The following is a 17,634-nucleotide window of genomic DNA, read 5'->3' as shown; positions in this document are numbered from 1 at the left end:
AAGTATGAGAAAAAGAAAGATGTCAAATATGATGCCTTCCTCTTTGGCTTGGTTAACAGGAAAAATGGCAGAACTGAGACCTGTCCTACCCTGACCACCGGGCTGTGCATCCCCTTCTTCCTGCAGACAAGCCTGTGGATCTGTTTCCTTGGTCATAATGATCATCTTCCATAGTTTAGAAATGAAATTTTATCAGTTACCATCCATCACTTATCTCCCAAGTAATATATAATACAGAAGCTGTATTTGGCATGTAGGAATATTTCTGTCTTGTTTTAGTCCAAGGCAATTGTATTTATATGGCTATATCCTAAGTACTTGGAGATAGTACTTGCTTATGATAGTGGATATCCAGTAAATATCATTCAATAAATATGAAGGTCAAAAATTAAACACTTTCCATACTACTGCACATCTAAAAAGTAAGCACAAATTTAGCTACAGGTCCTTCCAGCCTTGTCAACATTTCCCCTACTTCTTAATTACTCCTTGGCTAAAATAATAAAAATCGATATCCCTATCACTTGATACAAATTCCTGTCGTATGGTTTTATTGTTATTATACTGTTTATACTGTTTGAGGAAGTGTGGAAAGAGATGTTCATTGCAGACTGGTAATGAAGCCCTAGTTTGCACTTATCAGACTAAGGAGGTAGGGAGAGCCTAGCCTCTGAAGCCAGGGCATGGCCTGTGACCTATTCCATCCACACAGTGGCTCTGTGATATTGGTGAAGAGTGTAATCTTCCAAAGCCTCAACCTGCTCTACAGAAAGAAGCATCAATTGAAAAGGTCAGCATGTGGCTGAATTACTCTTGTAAAGTATTACTCTGAGGGCTTTGATTTGGTCCACTCAAAGCGGGGAACAATAAACCCTCTTCTACACGCTGTCTTGATGTGTCCGCAGAAATGTTTTGAAGTATTTTACTGTTCTTATCCAATGTGTTCCACTTTTTTCTCCATACTTCTCCCAATTGGTCGCATCCCTACTGAGACCGCTGAGGTGTCTCAAAGGGAACCCATCTTGGTCATGGCTGGTCCAATCCTGCGACTCAGGCCACGACTTGTAATAATGTGTTCTCTGTAAAAATGAACTGGGGAACCAACCTGAGACTTTCTGTGCTATCTATAACCATCCCGAACATTATTCAAACTGTACTGGAAAAAATCATGTGCATCCAGGCCTCTGGGAAAACAAGTCCAATTTATAATTGGGTAGCAGTGAGGGTATAGCTAGACATCTCTCTGGATTCTTTCCTAGCCTCTGACTTACAAGAAAGGCAACCAGCCTTCCAGGTTCAATATGGGACTAGCATTTAAAGCAAGGCTGTCTAATCTCTAAAGTTTCCAGTAGCTTGAAACTCCTGGATTTCTATGCAGCGATGCAGCTGATTGCACACTGTATTCTAGGGGTGGTTCAGTGTCTCTGTTGATGTCTAGAGGACAGAAGGAAGGCGTTTCCCGTGAACCTGCTGTGAGTGTGAGCATCACTCTTCAGCCTTTCACTCACAGCATCCCACATGGTCAGTTATCTGGAGGTTCTCCCTCTAGAAATCTGCCGCGGTTTGCACAACCTACCGCCAACCCTATTACCCAATTTCTGTTGTTTATCTCTTCTTTCAAATCTCAATCTATTCTCTAGCATTAAATTTAGATTGGCAGAGTATTAGCACTCTGAAAATATCATATAATCATAAATATACATATTTTTGGCAGACGTACAAAATGTAACTGTTGGAGTCAGTATATGAAACATATTCCCAATAATGTAGAAATTCAATGTCTTGATTTAGGTGGACAGACATACCCCATTCAGCAGTAAATCTCTGTGAATATTGATAGACATTGTAACAGTAGCTTTTATTCTCTTGATGTAATTGTTTCGAATGCTTGCTGCCTCCAGTCTGCTAACCTAGGCCTAGTCCTGGAAGCTTCTAGCCTCTGTACAATATAATCTGGGCCTAGAACGTTTTCAGCCTCGGAGACCTACTGCTGAATATGAACATGCTTACCCTTTCTATTTCTTTATGAACCCTTGCTTCTTGGTTTCTGAACTCTGCTATTTTGGCTTGAACTCCTCTCCAAGCCGACTGATTCAATCTGGCTTCTCTCAGCTTCTAAGTGAATTTCTCTGCTTGGTCCCACACTAACTTTGACAGTAAGTGCTAATCTGGCTCCTTTTCATTCTACAGCTTTGTCTGTATTCACCTGTGTCTACACATGTTCTCTACAACCTGTGTCTGTAAAACAGTGCAGGTAAAATGGCCTCCCCCACCCCTCTCTCTTCTGCCTTCTTCCTCTCTGTCCTCTTGTGAGTTGGGCATATGCTACTCTGTCAAATCTGTCTCTGGTTTGCCACTTTGCCCCTCAGTTAGACATCACTTTCAAAACATGGGTTCTTCCTTCTACAAACAGCTTTACCTTCATTTTTTGGGATCAAAGGTGTGTACTAAGGGCATATATTCCAGGCAGAGGGACTAAGGGCATGTCTGCATTCCAGTACGATCATGTAGGACTAAGGGCATGTCTGCATTCCAGTACGATCATGTAGGCCTAGGTCATCAGATGTGATCCTCTGTCATGGCAGCCATGTTTCTGGATTAAAATTCTACAAGTCAGATAAGAAAGGTGGTAGGAAGGAAGGAGGGCAAGGAGAGAGAGGGGGGAGAAAGATACAGGGAGGGAGGGAGGGAGGGAGGGAATCAGGGAAGGAAGGAGACAGAGACAAAGGGGGGAGAGAGAGAGAGAGGAGGAAGGTAGGAAATGCCATGTATTGGAGATGGAGGGAGGGAAGAAAGGGAGACAGGAAGGGATGGAAGGGAGGAGAGAAAGGGGAGACACTCAACCTACCAACTACTCAGTTTCTGCTCAGCAGAAGAAAAAGGAAGGAATTACAACCCCTAGCAATGTCACTGTAATGCTACTGTGAATGCTCAAAAGTTTTCTATCACTGAAGTAAATTAATCTGTCAAGTCACACCAAAGAATAGCTTTGACAGTTAAGATGCATTTCTGCAAACTCCCATATTATTAGAAAGGAATTCAGCTTTTGTTTTAAGTAGATCTCTGTTCTTGGAAACAGTGGTTATGCAAGTAAAGTCACTAGCATTCTAATGAAAAAAAAAAACATACCCTATCTGTCAGATTCTGTTTTATACATTTCAAATTATATTTCGGACAGTCAATCATTCTATCGAATGCAAGTCGACACCGCTATTTGCCAAGCGCTGTACTGGAAATTTTGAAATTCATATGATCTTAAAAGGAAACTTGTACCCTGATTATAATTTTCTTGGTGCAATATTAAAACTCTTCCAGATCTAGTTAGAACACACACACACACACACACACACACACACACACACACACACTTTTAAATTATTATAAAAGTTATCATTGAATTTACACAACTCACGTATTAAACATAGAAACCCCAGGCGAGATAGCATGCTTCATCTAGAATATGCCAATTGAGATACTTTGGGTTAAGAGGTTATTAATATAAAGGAGCAAAGCATAACTCAGGCTTGGTATGTCTGGCCACGTCATTTTTGTCATTTTGACAGATGGAAATTCAAATAAGGACAGACATGTGGCATTGCATGTTAGTGTGCATAACGTACCTTTGTCATTTTCTCTGCCAACTGCAGGCGGCCATCAAGTTCCCTTCTGATTTGGGCTGCTTGCTCATCAGCATTATCCAGCTTAAAATGAAAAAAAAAAAAAATGTGTTCAATGGCAACTGAGTGGCATAGAAACAAAGATTAAATGACTAAAAAGGTCCAGTAGATTCCCACCAGCTATCTGTTCAGAAGTTGGCTTGATTACACTGTAGCCAAATTATATTACTTTTAATTGAGTTTTAGTAAAAAGGCTAAATCTGTAAAACTCAATAGCCGACTTATTAAGAAATGAAATTATTGTAATAATTCTGTTCCTAATGTGTTTGCAACAAATCTTAAACAAGAAGTCCTTGTTTCCCTGAGGTTGCTATGACTCAACAAGCTTGTTGTCCCATTCTCCTCTTTGCAAAAAGGTCATCCCTGAGCACTTCAGCACTGATGGTCATCCCGGAGCACTTCAGCACCAATGGTCATCCTGAGCACTTCAGCACTCATGATCATCCCTGAGCACTTCAGCACCAATAGTCATCCCTGAGCACATCAGTACCGATGATGATCCCTGAGCACTTCAGCACCGAAGGTCATCCCTGAGCACTTCAGCACCGATGATCATCCCTGAGCACTTCAGCACTGATGGTCATCCATGAGCACTTCAGCACTGATGGTCATCCCTGAGCACTTCAGCACCAATGATCATCCCTGAGAACTTCAGCACTGATGGTCATCCGTGAGCACTTTAGCACCGATGATCATCCCTGAGCACATCAGCACCGATGATCATCCCTGAGCACTTCAGCACTGACGGTCATCCGTGAGCACTTCAGCACCGATGATCATCCCTGAGCACTTCAGCACCGATGATCATCCCTGAGCACTTCAGCACCAATGATCATCCCTGAGAACTTCAGCACCGATGATCATCCCTGAGCACTTCAGCACTGATGGTCATCTGTGAGCACTTTAGCACCGATGATCATCCCTGAGCACATCAGCACCGATGATCATCCCTGAGCACTTCAGCACCGATGATCATCCCTGAGCACTTCAGCACCAATGATCATCCCTAAGAACTTCAGCACCGATGATCATCCCTGAGAACTTCAGCACTGATGGTCATCCCTGAGCACTTCAGCACTGATGGTCATCCCTGAGCACTTCAGCACTGATGGTCATCCATGAGCACTTCAGCACTGCTAAGTTTCCTCCTTTTTTCTCTTTTGGATGACAAGATGTCAATTAATATTTTTTTATTTTCTATTTTTAAAAGTATCTCTACATTTTTGTCTGTATTAATGCTTGACAATTAAAGTACTACTTAAATGACAACTTTCCACCTTTAAATCTACATGCACTGTTCACTCTAGTTACAACATTTATGCTACTAAGATATGTTTGCACGCTGGGCATTCGAGTTTCACTAGTACATTGTATTAGATGTGATAGAAGGCAGATGAAAATGCAATCATGAGCTTTCAGAAATTCCCAATTGGAGTGGAAGATTATTTTTTGTCTATGACTTGAGATCATTCCTGTTTCGCTACATGCTCTCATGCTACCTTCCTGATTACTTAATCTTTTATTAGTTCATCATAAGATGTTAAATTGATGATATTAAATGTTAAATTCCTTTTCATTTCAATCCATTCTCCTTTCCTTCTTCGTCATCAAAAATTTATACCAAAGGGCATAACCCCACTTTGGTAATGATAACTTTAAAATATTTAGTTATGTATATGCTTGTTTCTATTGAATGTTTGCCACATGTGTGCAGGTATTTCTGGAGCCCAGAAGAAGGCACTGGATCACATGAAACTCAAGTTACAGATGGTTGTTGAGTACTGATACTTATTCCACAGGGGGGATATAATAAAGAGGCAATTACACCTAAATTAGTCATAGACTTTCCTCTATGAACATCAGTATCTTATGAAGTCACAAAATCCTTCAAGTTTCAGAAGAACAGAACTTAAATCACCAAAGAGATACATCTACAGATTAACAGTTTTACTTTACTTTTAAGAAGAGTTGTTCTGGTTATCTCTGAATTTTAATGCAGTTTATTCTGTAAAAAACATTTAACCACTTTAGAAATATCAATGGCTTAACTGCGTTTGTCTGAAGATGCAGGCAAAGAAAAGTGCTGCTACACTGAACTGCACGGCAAAGCTAACACCTCCGACATGAAGAGCCCTGACTTTAGTGACTGCCGCTGCCATCATGTGAATAATAAAAAGATCCTATTCCTGGACACATATACAAATAAATTCTGGGAACAGAATGTAATAAAGAAAATAGGTAAAAACTTAAGGGCTTATCCCTGTCTTCAAAACCTCATATAGGATTTAAGGAGCAAATTATGTCAGCCTTTTTTTTTTTTCCTAATACATGAGCATCTTGGATTAATGTTCCATATTTTGTCTTATTTTGAATACTTTTGTTTGTAACATACTTTATGCTAAAATTTAGATACCCTTTTCTCTCTTCCCATTCTCCACTTCTCTTTTTCTCTGGGAAACAATTTCTATGTGTTGACTGAACTGGCTTCTGACTCAGGAACTAAAATGGTCTCCCCTCTGCCATTTCTCTCACACGTTCTGGGATGAACAGAGGTGCACTACCATGCCCAGCTACAGCGGTTTTTATTCAGTTGAGGAAACTGTAGGTTTGTAGACTAATACCAACAAAGGACTCCATTGTGCCTTCCACAGGATACTGAACGTGATAACAACCACCCATCTCATTTAGATTTCCTCAGGATAAAGTGACTCCTATAGGTCGATGTATCTACTGCCACCTTCGAGACAGTTCTGATCTCTCCTGGCATCCTTTTTTTAACCACACCTTTTTTTCCCTACCCAACCTCGAACTGATTAGTTTCGATAACAATGAGTTTCATTCTATGCAATGCCTAAAAGTATATTTTGTTAAGGCAAAGAGGATTTTCTTGTAACTTACACAACAAAGTAAGTTATGCTCCCCAGAGACGGTAACACGGATAAATATTGAAGAGCTTTGGGTCTGAAACCTGAGTGGCCCCCTGAATACCCGTACTCAAAACTAGCATCAGTGACAGAAAACTCTCAAGTGTCACTGTCTAGCTACAACATGCCATGCGATGTCCAGACTTATCCTCTAAATGTCTATTTGAAAATTCAACTTACATAAAGAAAAGCCACATTGACTTTAATGAAGAGGCGAATCGTACATCTTGACTCCCTATTTTAGTACTCATGAATAATGCCATGTTATAAGTGGAGTGTCATCTATCCAATTCCTTAAGCCCAAAACAGAGGGGTCACCTTTGAGCTCTGTCTTTTTTTTATTTTATTTTTATTTTTTGTTTGTTTTTTTTTTCAGTTCTCTTTTTTATATTTTATTAATTTATTCATATTACATCTCAATGGTTACCCCATCCCTTGTATCCTCCCATTACTCCCCCCCTCTCATTTCCTCTTACTCCCCTCCCCTATGACTGTGCCTGAGGGGGACTTCCTCCCCCTGTATATGCTCACAGAGTATCAAGTCTCTTCTTGGTAGCCTGCTATCCTTCCTCTGAGTGCCACCAGATCTCCCCATCCAGTGGACATGGTCAAATATGGGGCACCAGAGTTCGTGTGAAAGTCAGACCCCACTCTCCACTCAACTATGGAGAATGTCCTATCCATTGGCCAGATCTGGGTAGGGGTTCGAAGTTTACTACATTTATTGTCCTTGGCTGGTGCCATAGTTTGAGCAAGACCCCTGGGCCCAAATCTACCTATCATAATGTTCTTCTTGTAGGTTTCTAGGACCCTCTGGCTCCTTCTACTTTACCATTCTGACCTCTCTTTCCTGAGCAGCTCAAGCCCAACCTACCTTCACTAAGAGTAAGATCTAGAGATACACAGTTGAAGTCTAGGCAAGCCAGACTTGTACTTGAAATACTTCACCAGATTATCTTTTTGCCCATGAATAGTGTGTGTATGTGTGTGTGTGTGTGTGTGTGTGTGTGTGTACACATATATCTGGGCACACGTATGCCCTTCAAGCCACATTAAGCACATCCTATAAAAGTGTTCGGAAGCAGGGGATGCCCCAGGACTAAAGTGCTTGTGTGAAGACTGATTTCAGATCCCCAGCACATAGGTAAAAAGCCAGGTGTGGAGATGGTGATAAACATATGTAATCCTACACCTGGGCAGCAGGGACAAGAAGATGCCTGAGGTTATCTGGGGAGCCACTTTAGCCAATCAGCAAGCAGCAGGTTTAGTAAGAGACCACATCTCAAACAAAAGGTAGAAACTGACTCAAGAAGAAGACTGAGAACTGACATCAACCTCTGGCCTCCACATGTATACAAATGTGGCTATCACCCAAGCAAGTGTGCGCGCACACACACACACACACACATACACACACACACACACATGTACAGATATAAACACAGTCTCAAAAAGGGAGTAAAAGAGAAAATAATGCCTTTGTGCTTTGAATCTTCAGTGTAACCTAAATAACTGATTTTTCACACAAACAAAATGGCGTATGATGTTCCAGAGGAAGAAATGCCTGAATGGGTAAATTATAGAAGCAGGCATTTTAAGATGCTGTTGAGACGGCAATCCCTATTGATGTATACAGCTGGTGACTCAGAGGGTTGCAGCAGGGATCACAAGCAAGTCTTCATTTCAGCAACATACCCTCTGTTGCAATTTAATGTCCTCTAAGCTCATGATTTCAATATTTTTTATGACAAAGATTACTCACCTCACAGATGTTTTAAATGCACTGGGGATAGGGCTTTTAAAGAGTGTCATTCAACCTTGACCATGACAGATGTGCGAAAGCACCTCTCATCTCAGCAATGCCTCTAACTTACACCACATAGACATCTTATGGCTTCAAGTTTCATAACATCTCACTGGCTTGATGCATATTATCAAACACACACACACACACACACACACACACACACACACACACACACACTTTGATTTTCCTCACTCTCATTGCTGTGGGAATACTACTATTTTCCCACTCAGAGTTCTCTGGGATGAGAAATCTTATTTTGATCCTTGAGGAAGTTGTGACTCTGTTTAAAGTTGTGAGCAGGATTTTGTAGAGAAATCTGTTTTCCCTCACAGAAATGTCTGGATCTGATAGCTTTTCCACAGTTCTCAAAGAGATGGTTCACTCAAAGGAGGTGAAACAAGTACCTACTCTCTGTTTCTCTGCACAGAGAGAATCCTCCCTCTTGTCTTTGATGTTAACAAGCTGTACACTCTTTGGGACCTAACCCACAGAAGCGGCCTCCTTGCTCGTCCAGACCATCAGCTTGCATTTACTAAGTTCGTGGCAAGGAACCACCAATGCCCAAGCTCTTCATAATGCTGAGCCAAGCACTCAAAGTCATGTTACTTAGGTCCGTCAACATGCTCAACACTGAAGCAAGCCAAGTTGTAGATATCTCAGTTGCTATAAACTTGTAGTGTTCCAGGACTCTGTACTTTTAATAATAAAATCAAGACGCAATAAAATAAAAAAATTGTTATATGAAACAGAATATAATTGTCACAAGAATCGTGATAAGTATTGGAAAAATTCTGTAATGCAAAAGCTGTTTGTGATAGTGGCATAGGCAAGGATTTGTGAATGTGGGTCTCCAAAAATAGAGAACTTTGGAAATGCTGATCTCAAACCATAAACTGTCCTTGCTCAATTCTGTTCTTGTTCTGGGGAGACAAAAGAGCCCCAGAGAACAGAAATACTTTTGAGAAGTACTGGGTAGGACAGAAATTTGTGGATGCACAGCATTATCTTAAGAACAAAGAAATCTTTTTTAAAGTTTAGTTTTAATTATGTGTATGGGAAATTGTGTACTAACACGCATACGTGAGTGCTGGTGCCCACAGAGGGGGCTGGAGTTGCACGGAGCTGACAGCTATTCAGTGAGAACTGGATCCAAGTCCTCCACAAGAGCAGCAAGGATTCTTCAACAAGGAGCCACCTCTTCAGCATAAGAAAGCCTGTGCATTAATACGAAGGTAACTTCACCAAGTTTTACCCAACAAATTCCTTACACAGCCTGTGGTGTTGCCCATCTAATGCTCTACAAACTACAAACAAATTATTGAACTCATTAAATCTAATCATGTATTTACAGATTGTTCTAAAAATGTCCCTCTTGGCTTTGTTTAGTAATGAAAGCTATCTGTAATTAAATTCCTGTTACCAATGAGGCTGACTGTCCTTATATTAATCTTGTTGACCACACACATACAAAGATTAATAGTTCCGTGTTTCTACGGTGACATCTTTTTATATGCTAAGCCTAGTAAAGTGTGCCCCTCACCCTCCCACTGGGTAAAAAAGGCAGTTACAGTTTTCTTTAAATTCCCATTCCAATTATGACATAGTTTTCAAATTGACTGTATCTTGTTAATTTCCCTACCAGTATGAAAAGTACAAACTGACCATGAGTCATACTGTTCTATAATTTGATATTTCCCTTGATGTTACTTCATAGTGGTGCACTTCATAAGTTTTATCTATAAATCTGCTTATTTACATATATTCCTAGGAAATAACTGATGCAAATGAACGCTTCTCTGAAATCAGCTTCCCACTGCTCTGCAGTTCATCTTATTGTTTCACGTCCTCCACTGATTGCTCGACGCTGTCCAAGTACAAATGAACTTCTCTAATTTGGTCTCAAAACAGGGATCAAAAGTTTTATTAGCATCAAATTCCTTGACCTCACCTGTTAATTCTTGGTCATCACTCAGGCCATACACTAAAAGAACAGAACATTTCTCTGCAGATCGTCAGTTATCTTTGTTGCTGTGTGCCCTCGTGCCCCGCCTCTGAATGTCTGCCTTGGTTGCTGGCTGTTTCGCTGTACATCAGAGTCTGTTGCTGCCATTCCTCAGAGAGGCATCTGTAGTTACAGCACAGGACTTCTCCATCTCTCAGGTTCCAGCTCTTAGGAGTCCACGTGAAGAAAAAGTTCTTCCCTTATAATAATCTTAATATGAATTCAAGCTAAAACCTAAACTGATCCTTAGCACCAACTCCTCAAGGGCACTCCGTAACTGCTTAGGAGCGAGTGCTTCTACTGGGCATCATGCTGAAATCTCAGAAGCGGGAGGGACAGCCACAGGGGTCAGGAGAGGAAGCAAACGGAAGAGAATAGAGACTAAATCAGCAAGAACGATGCCCCAACACCTTAGCCGAGTGTGCAGACCCCCAAATGCTTTGTACCAAGTCACCACTCCAGCCTGCTGTACAGTCGCATTTTCTACACAAATTCATTTTTTAAAAAGCCAAACATGTACATTCAAACTCTCCACAAACCACGTGCTGTGCTCACTTCCCTTGAAGGGACGCTCTTCTCCCCAACTTTGCTTCTGTTTTCCGGAGCAGTTTCCAAGTCATCTGAGCAAACTGGCTAAACCAAGTATTTAGTAACTCAAATTTACCACCCAGAGGCATACTTTCCACAAGGGTCTTGCACTTCTCAGGTGTTTATGATCTCTTCCTCCAATACAGTACTCACACTCCCTCCCACTTTACCTCATCCTAATGAAAGGAAACACACCCATCACTAATGCTGGGATTCAGGCAACACGATTTTAATGCAAATACAAAGAATAATTTCACTTGTACCTGGATGTTTAGCTTCTTCATAATATGACTCATTTTGCATGAAGCAACCACCATGAGAACAAAACTAAAAATCTGTCCCTTGCCTTTTTAATCATTGAAAATTAGCTAACAACTACAAAATAACTAAATTTTTTTTTTATAATTTCATACAATAAAAGAACACAAGGAAATGAAGTTATTCCTCGGCTCTTCAGAGAAATGTGTTCCCTGTATGGTGTTATCTATGAAGGAATCAGATAGCATCCTGTCTGCTAGACAGAAACCTTTAAAAGAGCTCCCTTATATCTACCTCTTAAATTATGCATAAAAATCTGACTCAGAAATAGCAATTCTGCCACGGGTTCTTGTAGAACAGTTCTAAGAGTCTTAAAAATTCATTTCCCAAACCACACTTCCCTTTGAATACGTAAAATGGGGAAAAGATGAATGAGTTAATTAGATATAAAATTACCCTATGTGAACTGAACTAAACTATATTAAATAATGGATCAAAATGTTCAGAGGCAAGAACATAAGAAGTTTAGCCTCAAATGTTAAAGCCATGGGATTTCTGCAGCCAGAAGGATATAGCAGTTCTATAGGCACATAAGCATCTCTGTGTAGATATCTACGCACACGCTCTCTAAATGTTAGGTGTAGCTTTGCAAATTTTTATGCATCGCAAAATTTTCCTTAGACTTTGTATTAATATTTCATCTTCTATGACTGGAGAGAAGGCTCAGTGGTTAGGAGTACTTGCTGCCCTTCATGATGATCTGGGTCCAGTTCCCAGCACCAACATCAGGCTGTTATCAGTGGCCTGTAATTCCAGTTCCAAGAGATTCAATACCTTCTTCTGGCCTCGATGGGCACCACGCATGCACATGGTACCCACATATATATGTGGAAGCACCCACAGGCACGTAAAATATAAATAAATAAATGTTTAAAAGATTTCTTTTATATAAAATTACTTAATATTTTCCAGCAACTGTTTGCTAATAATGTTTACTTGATAAAATGGTTAAATCTATATTCACATTAATAATATCCTAGGGTTGAAGGTTTGCCACTAATAAAATACTGCGTGTAGATAGACCCACATTTCGTAATTAGAACTGTAACTTCATCATGACTAATAAAAACTAAATAAACCACCCCTTAGCTGATATAGGTAACTGTTCTTCTACAAAAGTTATCTCCGCTAACCCCTAGAACATTCCTGTGCCACAGGTCTTATTCCTGTTTCCGTTTAGTGATGCAAACCTGAATCACAGGTTGGTTTAAGGCACTTTCCTACAGGCACACAACAGATACACGGTTGGGCCAAGGTATTAACTTCACTGTTTGGCTCCGGGTCTCAGCATTACAGCTTCACACTCCTCAGTTCTGTGTTACATGTATTTTCTGTTCTTTGTCTTCCACTATAGATAAGTGCATGCACACAGCAGGAAGCACATTATCTATTACTGTAAGTTAATGGTAAAAATACTATTTATCCTATGTTCAGTAAAGAAGGCATCGTATATTTATACACACAGGTTGAGGGGTTATGGTAGAAAACTATACTTCCTCATATTTTTTATCCTCTCCCAACATTTAGGAAAAAGACAGGCAGGTGGGATAAGGGGAGGCCTTTATGGAGGCGGGGAAACTTCCTGTGGTCTCAAAGGGTAGAGAGGTGAGACATCCAAGTGATGGGAATAATGCAAGGTAAACTTGAAATTTAAGAAACTGAAGCATGGCAAACTCTTTCTGTGGTAGCTACACAGTTAAGTGGGACGGGAGCTCTAGCTGGTCTATGGCCGTCTACGATTTATTCAAACTCCACGCCACTTCATTTAAGAAATACAAGGAGCAACCACATATTTTTACATATGAAGGTGGTTCTGGAATCATACCTCCACAAATGGCTATGCTGCAAGTTTGTAAAAACTACAAACGATACATAGGTAGAGGCATAAGTCTTATTCATTTGAAGTTGCTCATATAGGAATTATAAAATCACATTAACATAGGAAATGATGTCATTTTAAGTGTTCAACAACAGTAACAAGAGTCTTTCATGTACTTTGTACCAAGTCTCAGAAACAGATCACAGCTGCTCCTTACATAGGATCTTACTGAGGTGACAACTGCACTGTCCGGTACGGTGTAAGGTGATTAGGACAAAAGAAAGACTTTAAGATTTTCTGGTCTAAAACAAGAAAAAAATTAAGGCATGGCTTAAAACATTAAGATTCTCCAAATGACTAATATATCTCTATTCCTAAATCTTACCACTAATTACAACTACAAATTTGCATACCCAATTTCATGTATTATCTTCATATAGGCAGATAATAATTGGATCTTAATATATGTAAAACCAAACTGGTTCCAGGAACTCCACTGAGAAGCCCTGCCTTAGGACACTGGCTATGCCACAAAGGAAGGCTAGAAAGATGGCTGAGCTGAACAAACTCTGTGCTGGAACAACCACCAGGGCGGTGCCATTCCGTGCTTATATATATGAAAGTCCTATCACACAGGCATCAATAATCCCCATTCCTGCTGGAATGTATGCTCTGCTCCTTCCTAGGGAAGTTTTGGTCTAGGCAGACATATAGGAAGTGAGTGGACTTCTGAAATAGAATACTGAGCATAGAAACAGAAGAATGTGTGTACAGACTCCAGTGAGGCCCAGCCGTTCAGGAGTTCTATAGGCTGTAGAGAAGTAAGCACAGAGCTCTGTTTTGGTTTTAAGACGTGATGCCCTTCGCAGCCTCGTGCTATGAACACTTGGTCCCAGTTGGGGACAGTGCTTTGGGAGGATACGGAAACTTTTGGAGTTGGAACGTAGTTGGAAGTCAGTAAGAACCCTTGAGGGTGTCTCTCGCCCAGGGCTCCGCTCCCAAGCTGCCATAAAATAAGGGACTCTACTGAGCCAGCCATTCTGCCACTATGGTGTTCTGTCAAAGCACATGGGGCTGTGACCATGGGTGGGGCCCTCAGAAACCAAGAGTTTGATTTGCTCTTCCCCTTTGGGTAGTTTCTGTCAGGAATTTTGCTCTGCAGTAATGCACAAGTGATCATTACAGAACACTTGCATCAGAACTGTGGCCTCTGGACCTTGGCTGTGGGAGCGATATACAAGACTCAGACATGGGCTGGAAGTCCAAGAACGCTGTAAGCAGAGCTTTACGGATGATGATCCTGAGGGGAGCTCAGAACGCTCATGAAAGCAGAAGCAACCCTGAGTTCCCTGTGGGAGGAAGGGCTCTCTTGGAGACTGGACTAACAGCCACTTGTGTTACATGCTGGCAAGGAATCTGTTCTCATTTGTCTCTGTCCTGAAACTTGGGGGGAAGCTGAGTTTAAAGGTGACAAATTAATTGTTCAGTGGAGAAAATTTTACCATCTTGTAGCATTCAGACTGTGGCATGGTTATGGATGGCTGCTTTTTGATTATTAAGATTCCTGAGAGTTCAAAATATTGCCTGGGACAACAGGGAGAGAAAAATTATTGATTTAAAAAATACAGTATGGTCAGAAAAAGGACTGAGTGGAAGGCTGTGAACTATGAGAGTAATTGTTGTGGATATTGGTGCTATTTTTTAAAATTTGAGTTACTTTACACAGAGATAATTAGAAAGGGTCCTTTAAGGCTAGGCCCTACCCATCACAAACCCCAGGACATAAGAGGATATAAAAATTTCCACTTTAACAGTTCTTGGTTGAGAAGACAGATCCCTAATACAAGGAAGTGTAGTCTTGAGTCCATCCACTCAGGCCCTCAGAAGCCACGGCAGCAGCCATCCAAGGAGGCTCGTGGCCACTTGAGGTGGTAGCAGACCTTGGTACCATCCACTTGACACTTTTTTTTTTTCAAGCATGCAGAATGTGTGACAAGATCACAGAACCTTTACCAAGATTTCCAAGGAAAGCTTTGGCAATTAGACAGTGTCTAGTAAGGTTAGATTTCCTGCAAAGACCACTGAGAGAGGATGGTGAAATGGAGTCTGGGCTTCAGTGGAGACCTAGCGCACTAGAGATGCTGTGATGTGGACTGTGCACTAAGGAAAGTGACAGGCCATGAGTGAAGTGGTCAGAGAGGACACGGAAGGCCCATTGGAGCTCACACCAGGAAGCCGCCTGCATCGAATAGAAGGGAGCTACGGCATCTGGTGGGTACCCTAACTGGTTTTGTCTTGTTCTGATCTGACACTTACTTCTGATCCCTCTATTTCTCCCTTTTCCAATTAAAATGTTCGCCCTGTATCACTGTTATGTTACGTTACGTTATAAGTGTGTAAACTGTTCTTTGATTTTTTTACAGGGGCTCACAGCTAAGAGCTTGCCTTGTGTCTCTGAGGAGACTTTAAATTTAGACTTCTGAGCGGTGATAGAACTAACTGTTAAAGCTCTAGAAAATATTAGATTTTTTCCATTGTGAGGGAGCTAGAATCTGCCCATGGCCAGGGGCACATTGCTGTTATTTGATTATGAAATACCCTCCCTCCTACAGACTTGTGCTCTGGATACTTTTTTTTTCCCCCAGCTAGTATTTTCAAGGCAGGAGACTGGAAACTTTACTTGGTAGGGCTAACCCGGAAGTAGTGGAACACTGAAGGCAGATCTTTTGGGGTAAGTGATGCTTGGCCTCTTGACTGTCCTCTCTGTTGTCTGGTTTCAATGAAGTGACCCACTGTACTTAACCATGCACTGCATCTGCTCACGATGGTGTTATGCTCAGGCACCTGGTATGAAATAATCACCCAGACTAAAGATTATTTATATTGCACCTGTGAAGTATTTGCACACAGCATTTTGCTACACCCACAACTAAAACAAGAGGAAATTGGGAACCTGGACAAATTACTTAATGATTAATATGCAGCTCCAAGTCCTTTGCCTTTTTTCTATTGAAAATGGAGATGTCGAAAACATATTGTAACACCAGTAGGCTGGAATGAGACAGACAGACAAAGACCAGAGGCAGGAGGGGATAAAACTGTAGGAAAAAGAGCACATTTAAAAGAACATTTCTGGGGAAATATTATTAAGGAATATCCTTTATTTTATATTTTCCTGACAGCATTATCACTTCGCAGCTTGCAGCCAACCTGCTTTAGCTGGGAGTATAGGCCTAGCCAGAAAGACAGAGCAAGCAAGCGAACAAAGGCAAAACCAGCACAACAGAACAAGGACCAAGTCTTGCTGCCCAGCCCAGGCTGCCCTCCAACACAAGGTCATGTCTCAGGTTCTCAGGAGTAGGTATTGGAGAGTACACCACCACCCCAGCAGCCATAATCTTCTGAGTGGCCATACATAGACCCAAGTTAAGAAATAAAAATATACAGTTAAGTGATGCACATTTGTATAATTTGATTTACTTATAATGCCAAAAAAATCTAATTTTTAGAGAGGAAATTTACTGAATATTACTAACCAGAGACTCAAATCCACTTAAATCAAACTCATCCAATTTATAGTATCAGGCAATTGCATGGCAAAGAAGTAAACATATTTATAAGTACTTATAGTTACTTCAATAATAACTTTTAGTATTTCAAATTCACTTAAATAAAATTCATCCAATTTTAAGTATCAGGAAATTCTGTAGAAAAGAAATAAACATATTTAGAAGTATTTATAGGTAGTTTAATCATAAATTTTAATATATCAAAGATTGGAAATAATAAAATTTAGTTATTCTTAAGGTCTTAATAATACTCACTTGAATATTTAAGTATTTTGGCATTTCAAATCACATACAAAAAAGTATCTCTAAGTAACTGTAATTTTCTCATTTATTTTTTATTTTGAAAGTTATCAAGTATAACTCTACATAAAATGTACATTTATTTTTACTGAAAAACACAATTTCTTTGAATCCCATTTGCATACTGTCTAGCATATGCTGCTGGATGAAGACGGTGGCAAAGAAGGCCAGTTCCAATGAACACTCACGGCTCCCGGGCGTCCAGGGGGAAGTTCCTCCCACAGGGAAGAGGCCAAGAAACACAGCAAGTGCTTATTTAGTTATGTCTGTAAAGCTTTATGCCCACAGCCCAAGTCTAAATTACAAATTAGTCTCCAAACCTTAATATTCATAGGTTTTGAAAGTTTCACGACATTTTAACAATTCACAAATGATTCTGGCTTCCACATAAAAACATTCGGGCATTTCGGCCGTGTTCTTCATTCTCCAAGATCTCAGACTACAAGGGATTCGGGTTGGGGGATATTAAGAGATCAAGATCTCAATTAACTTTGCTCTGACTTTTGGGTAAATCTAGGTGAGTCATTTTATTCAGTTAATGGAATGAGACGATAAAACATTGATGAAGGTTGCTTTGGGCAGAAAAGATTAGGATCTAGATAGCTGTAAAATTGAGTTACTTAATCCTCT

At 40.5% G+C, this 17,634-nt stretch overlaps 1 protein-coding gene across 3 annotated transcripts in view; it reads right to left on the bottom strand.

Moving 5' to 3' along the window:
* Positions 1–17,634, bottom strand: part of Cadps2 (calcium dependent secretion activator 2) — a 502,196-nt gene that overhangs the window by 279,587 nt on the left and 204,975 nt on the right. For all 3 annotated transcript variants that reach the window (XM_051151873.1, XM_051151874.1, XM_051151875.1), the window contains exon 4: positions 3,621–3,701. In XM_051151873.1, the coding sequence (XP_051007830.1) occupies positions 3,621–3,701 (81 nt within the window). The remainder of the gene's footprint in view (positions 1–3,620; positions 3,702–17,634) is intronic.

The sequence above is a fragment of the Acomys russatus genome, chromosome 10 (assembly GCF_903995435.1).
Source record: "Acomys russatus chromosome 10, mAcoRus1.1, whole genome shotgun sequence".
In the NCBI taxonomy this organism is placed as follows: domain Eukaryota; kingdom Metazoa; phylum Chordata; class Mammalia; order Rodentia; family Muridae; genus Acomys; species Acomys russatus.
This window is presented reverse-complemented; position numbering and strand designations above follow the sequence as displayed.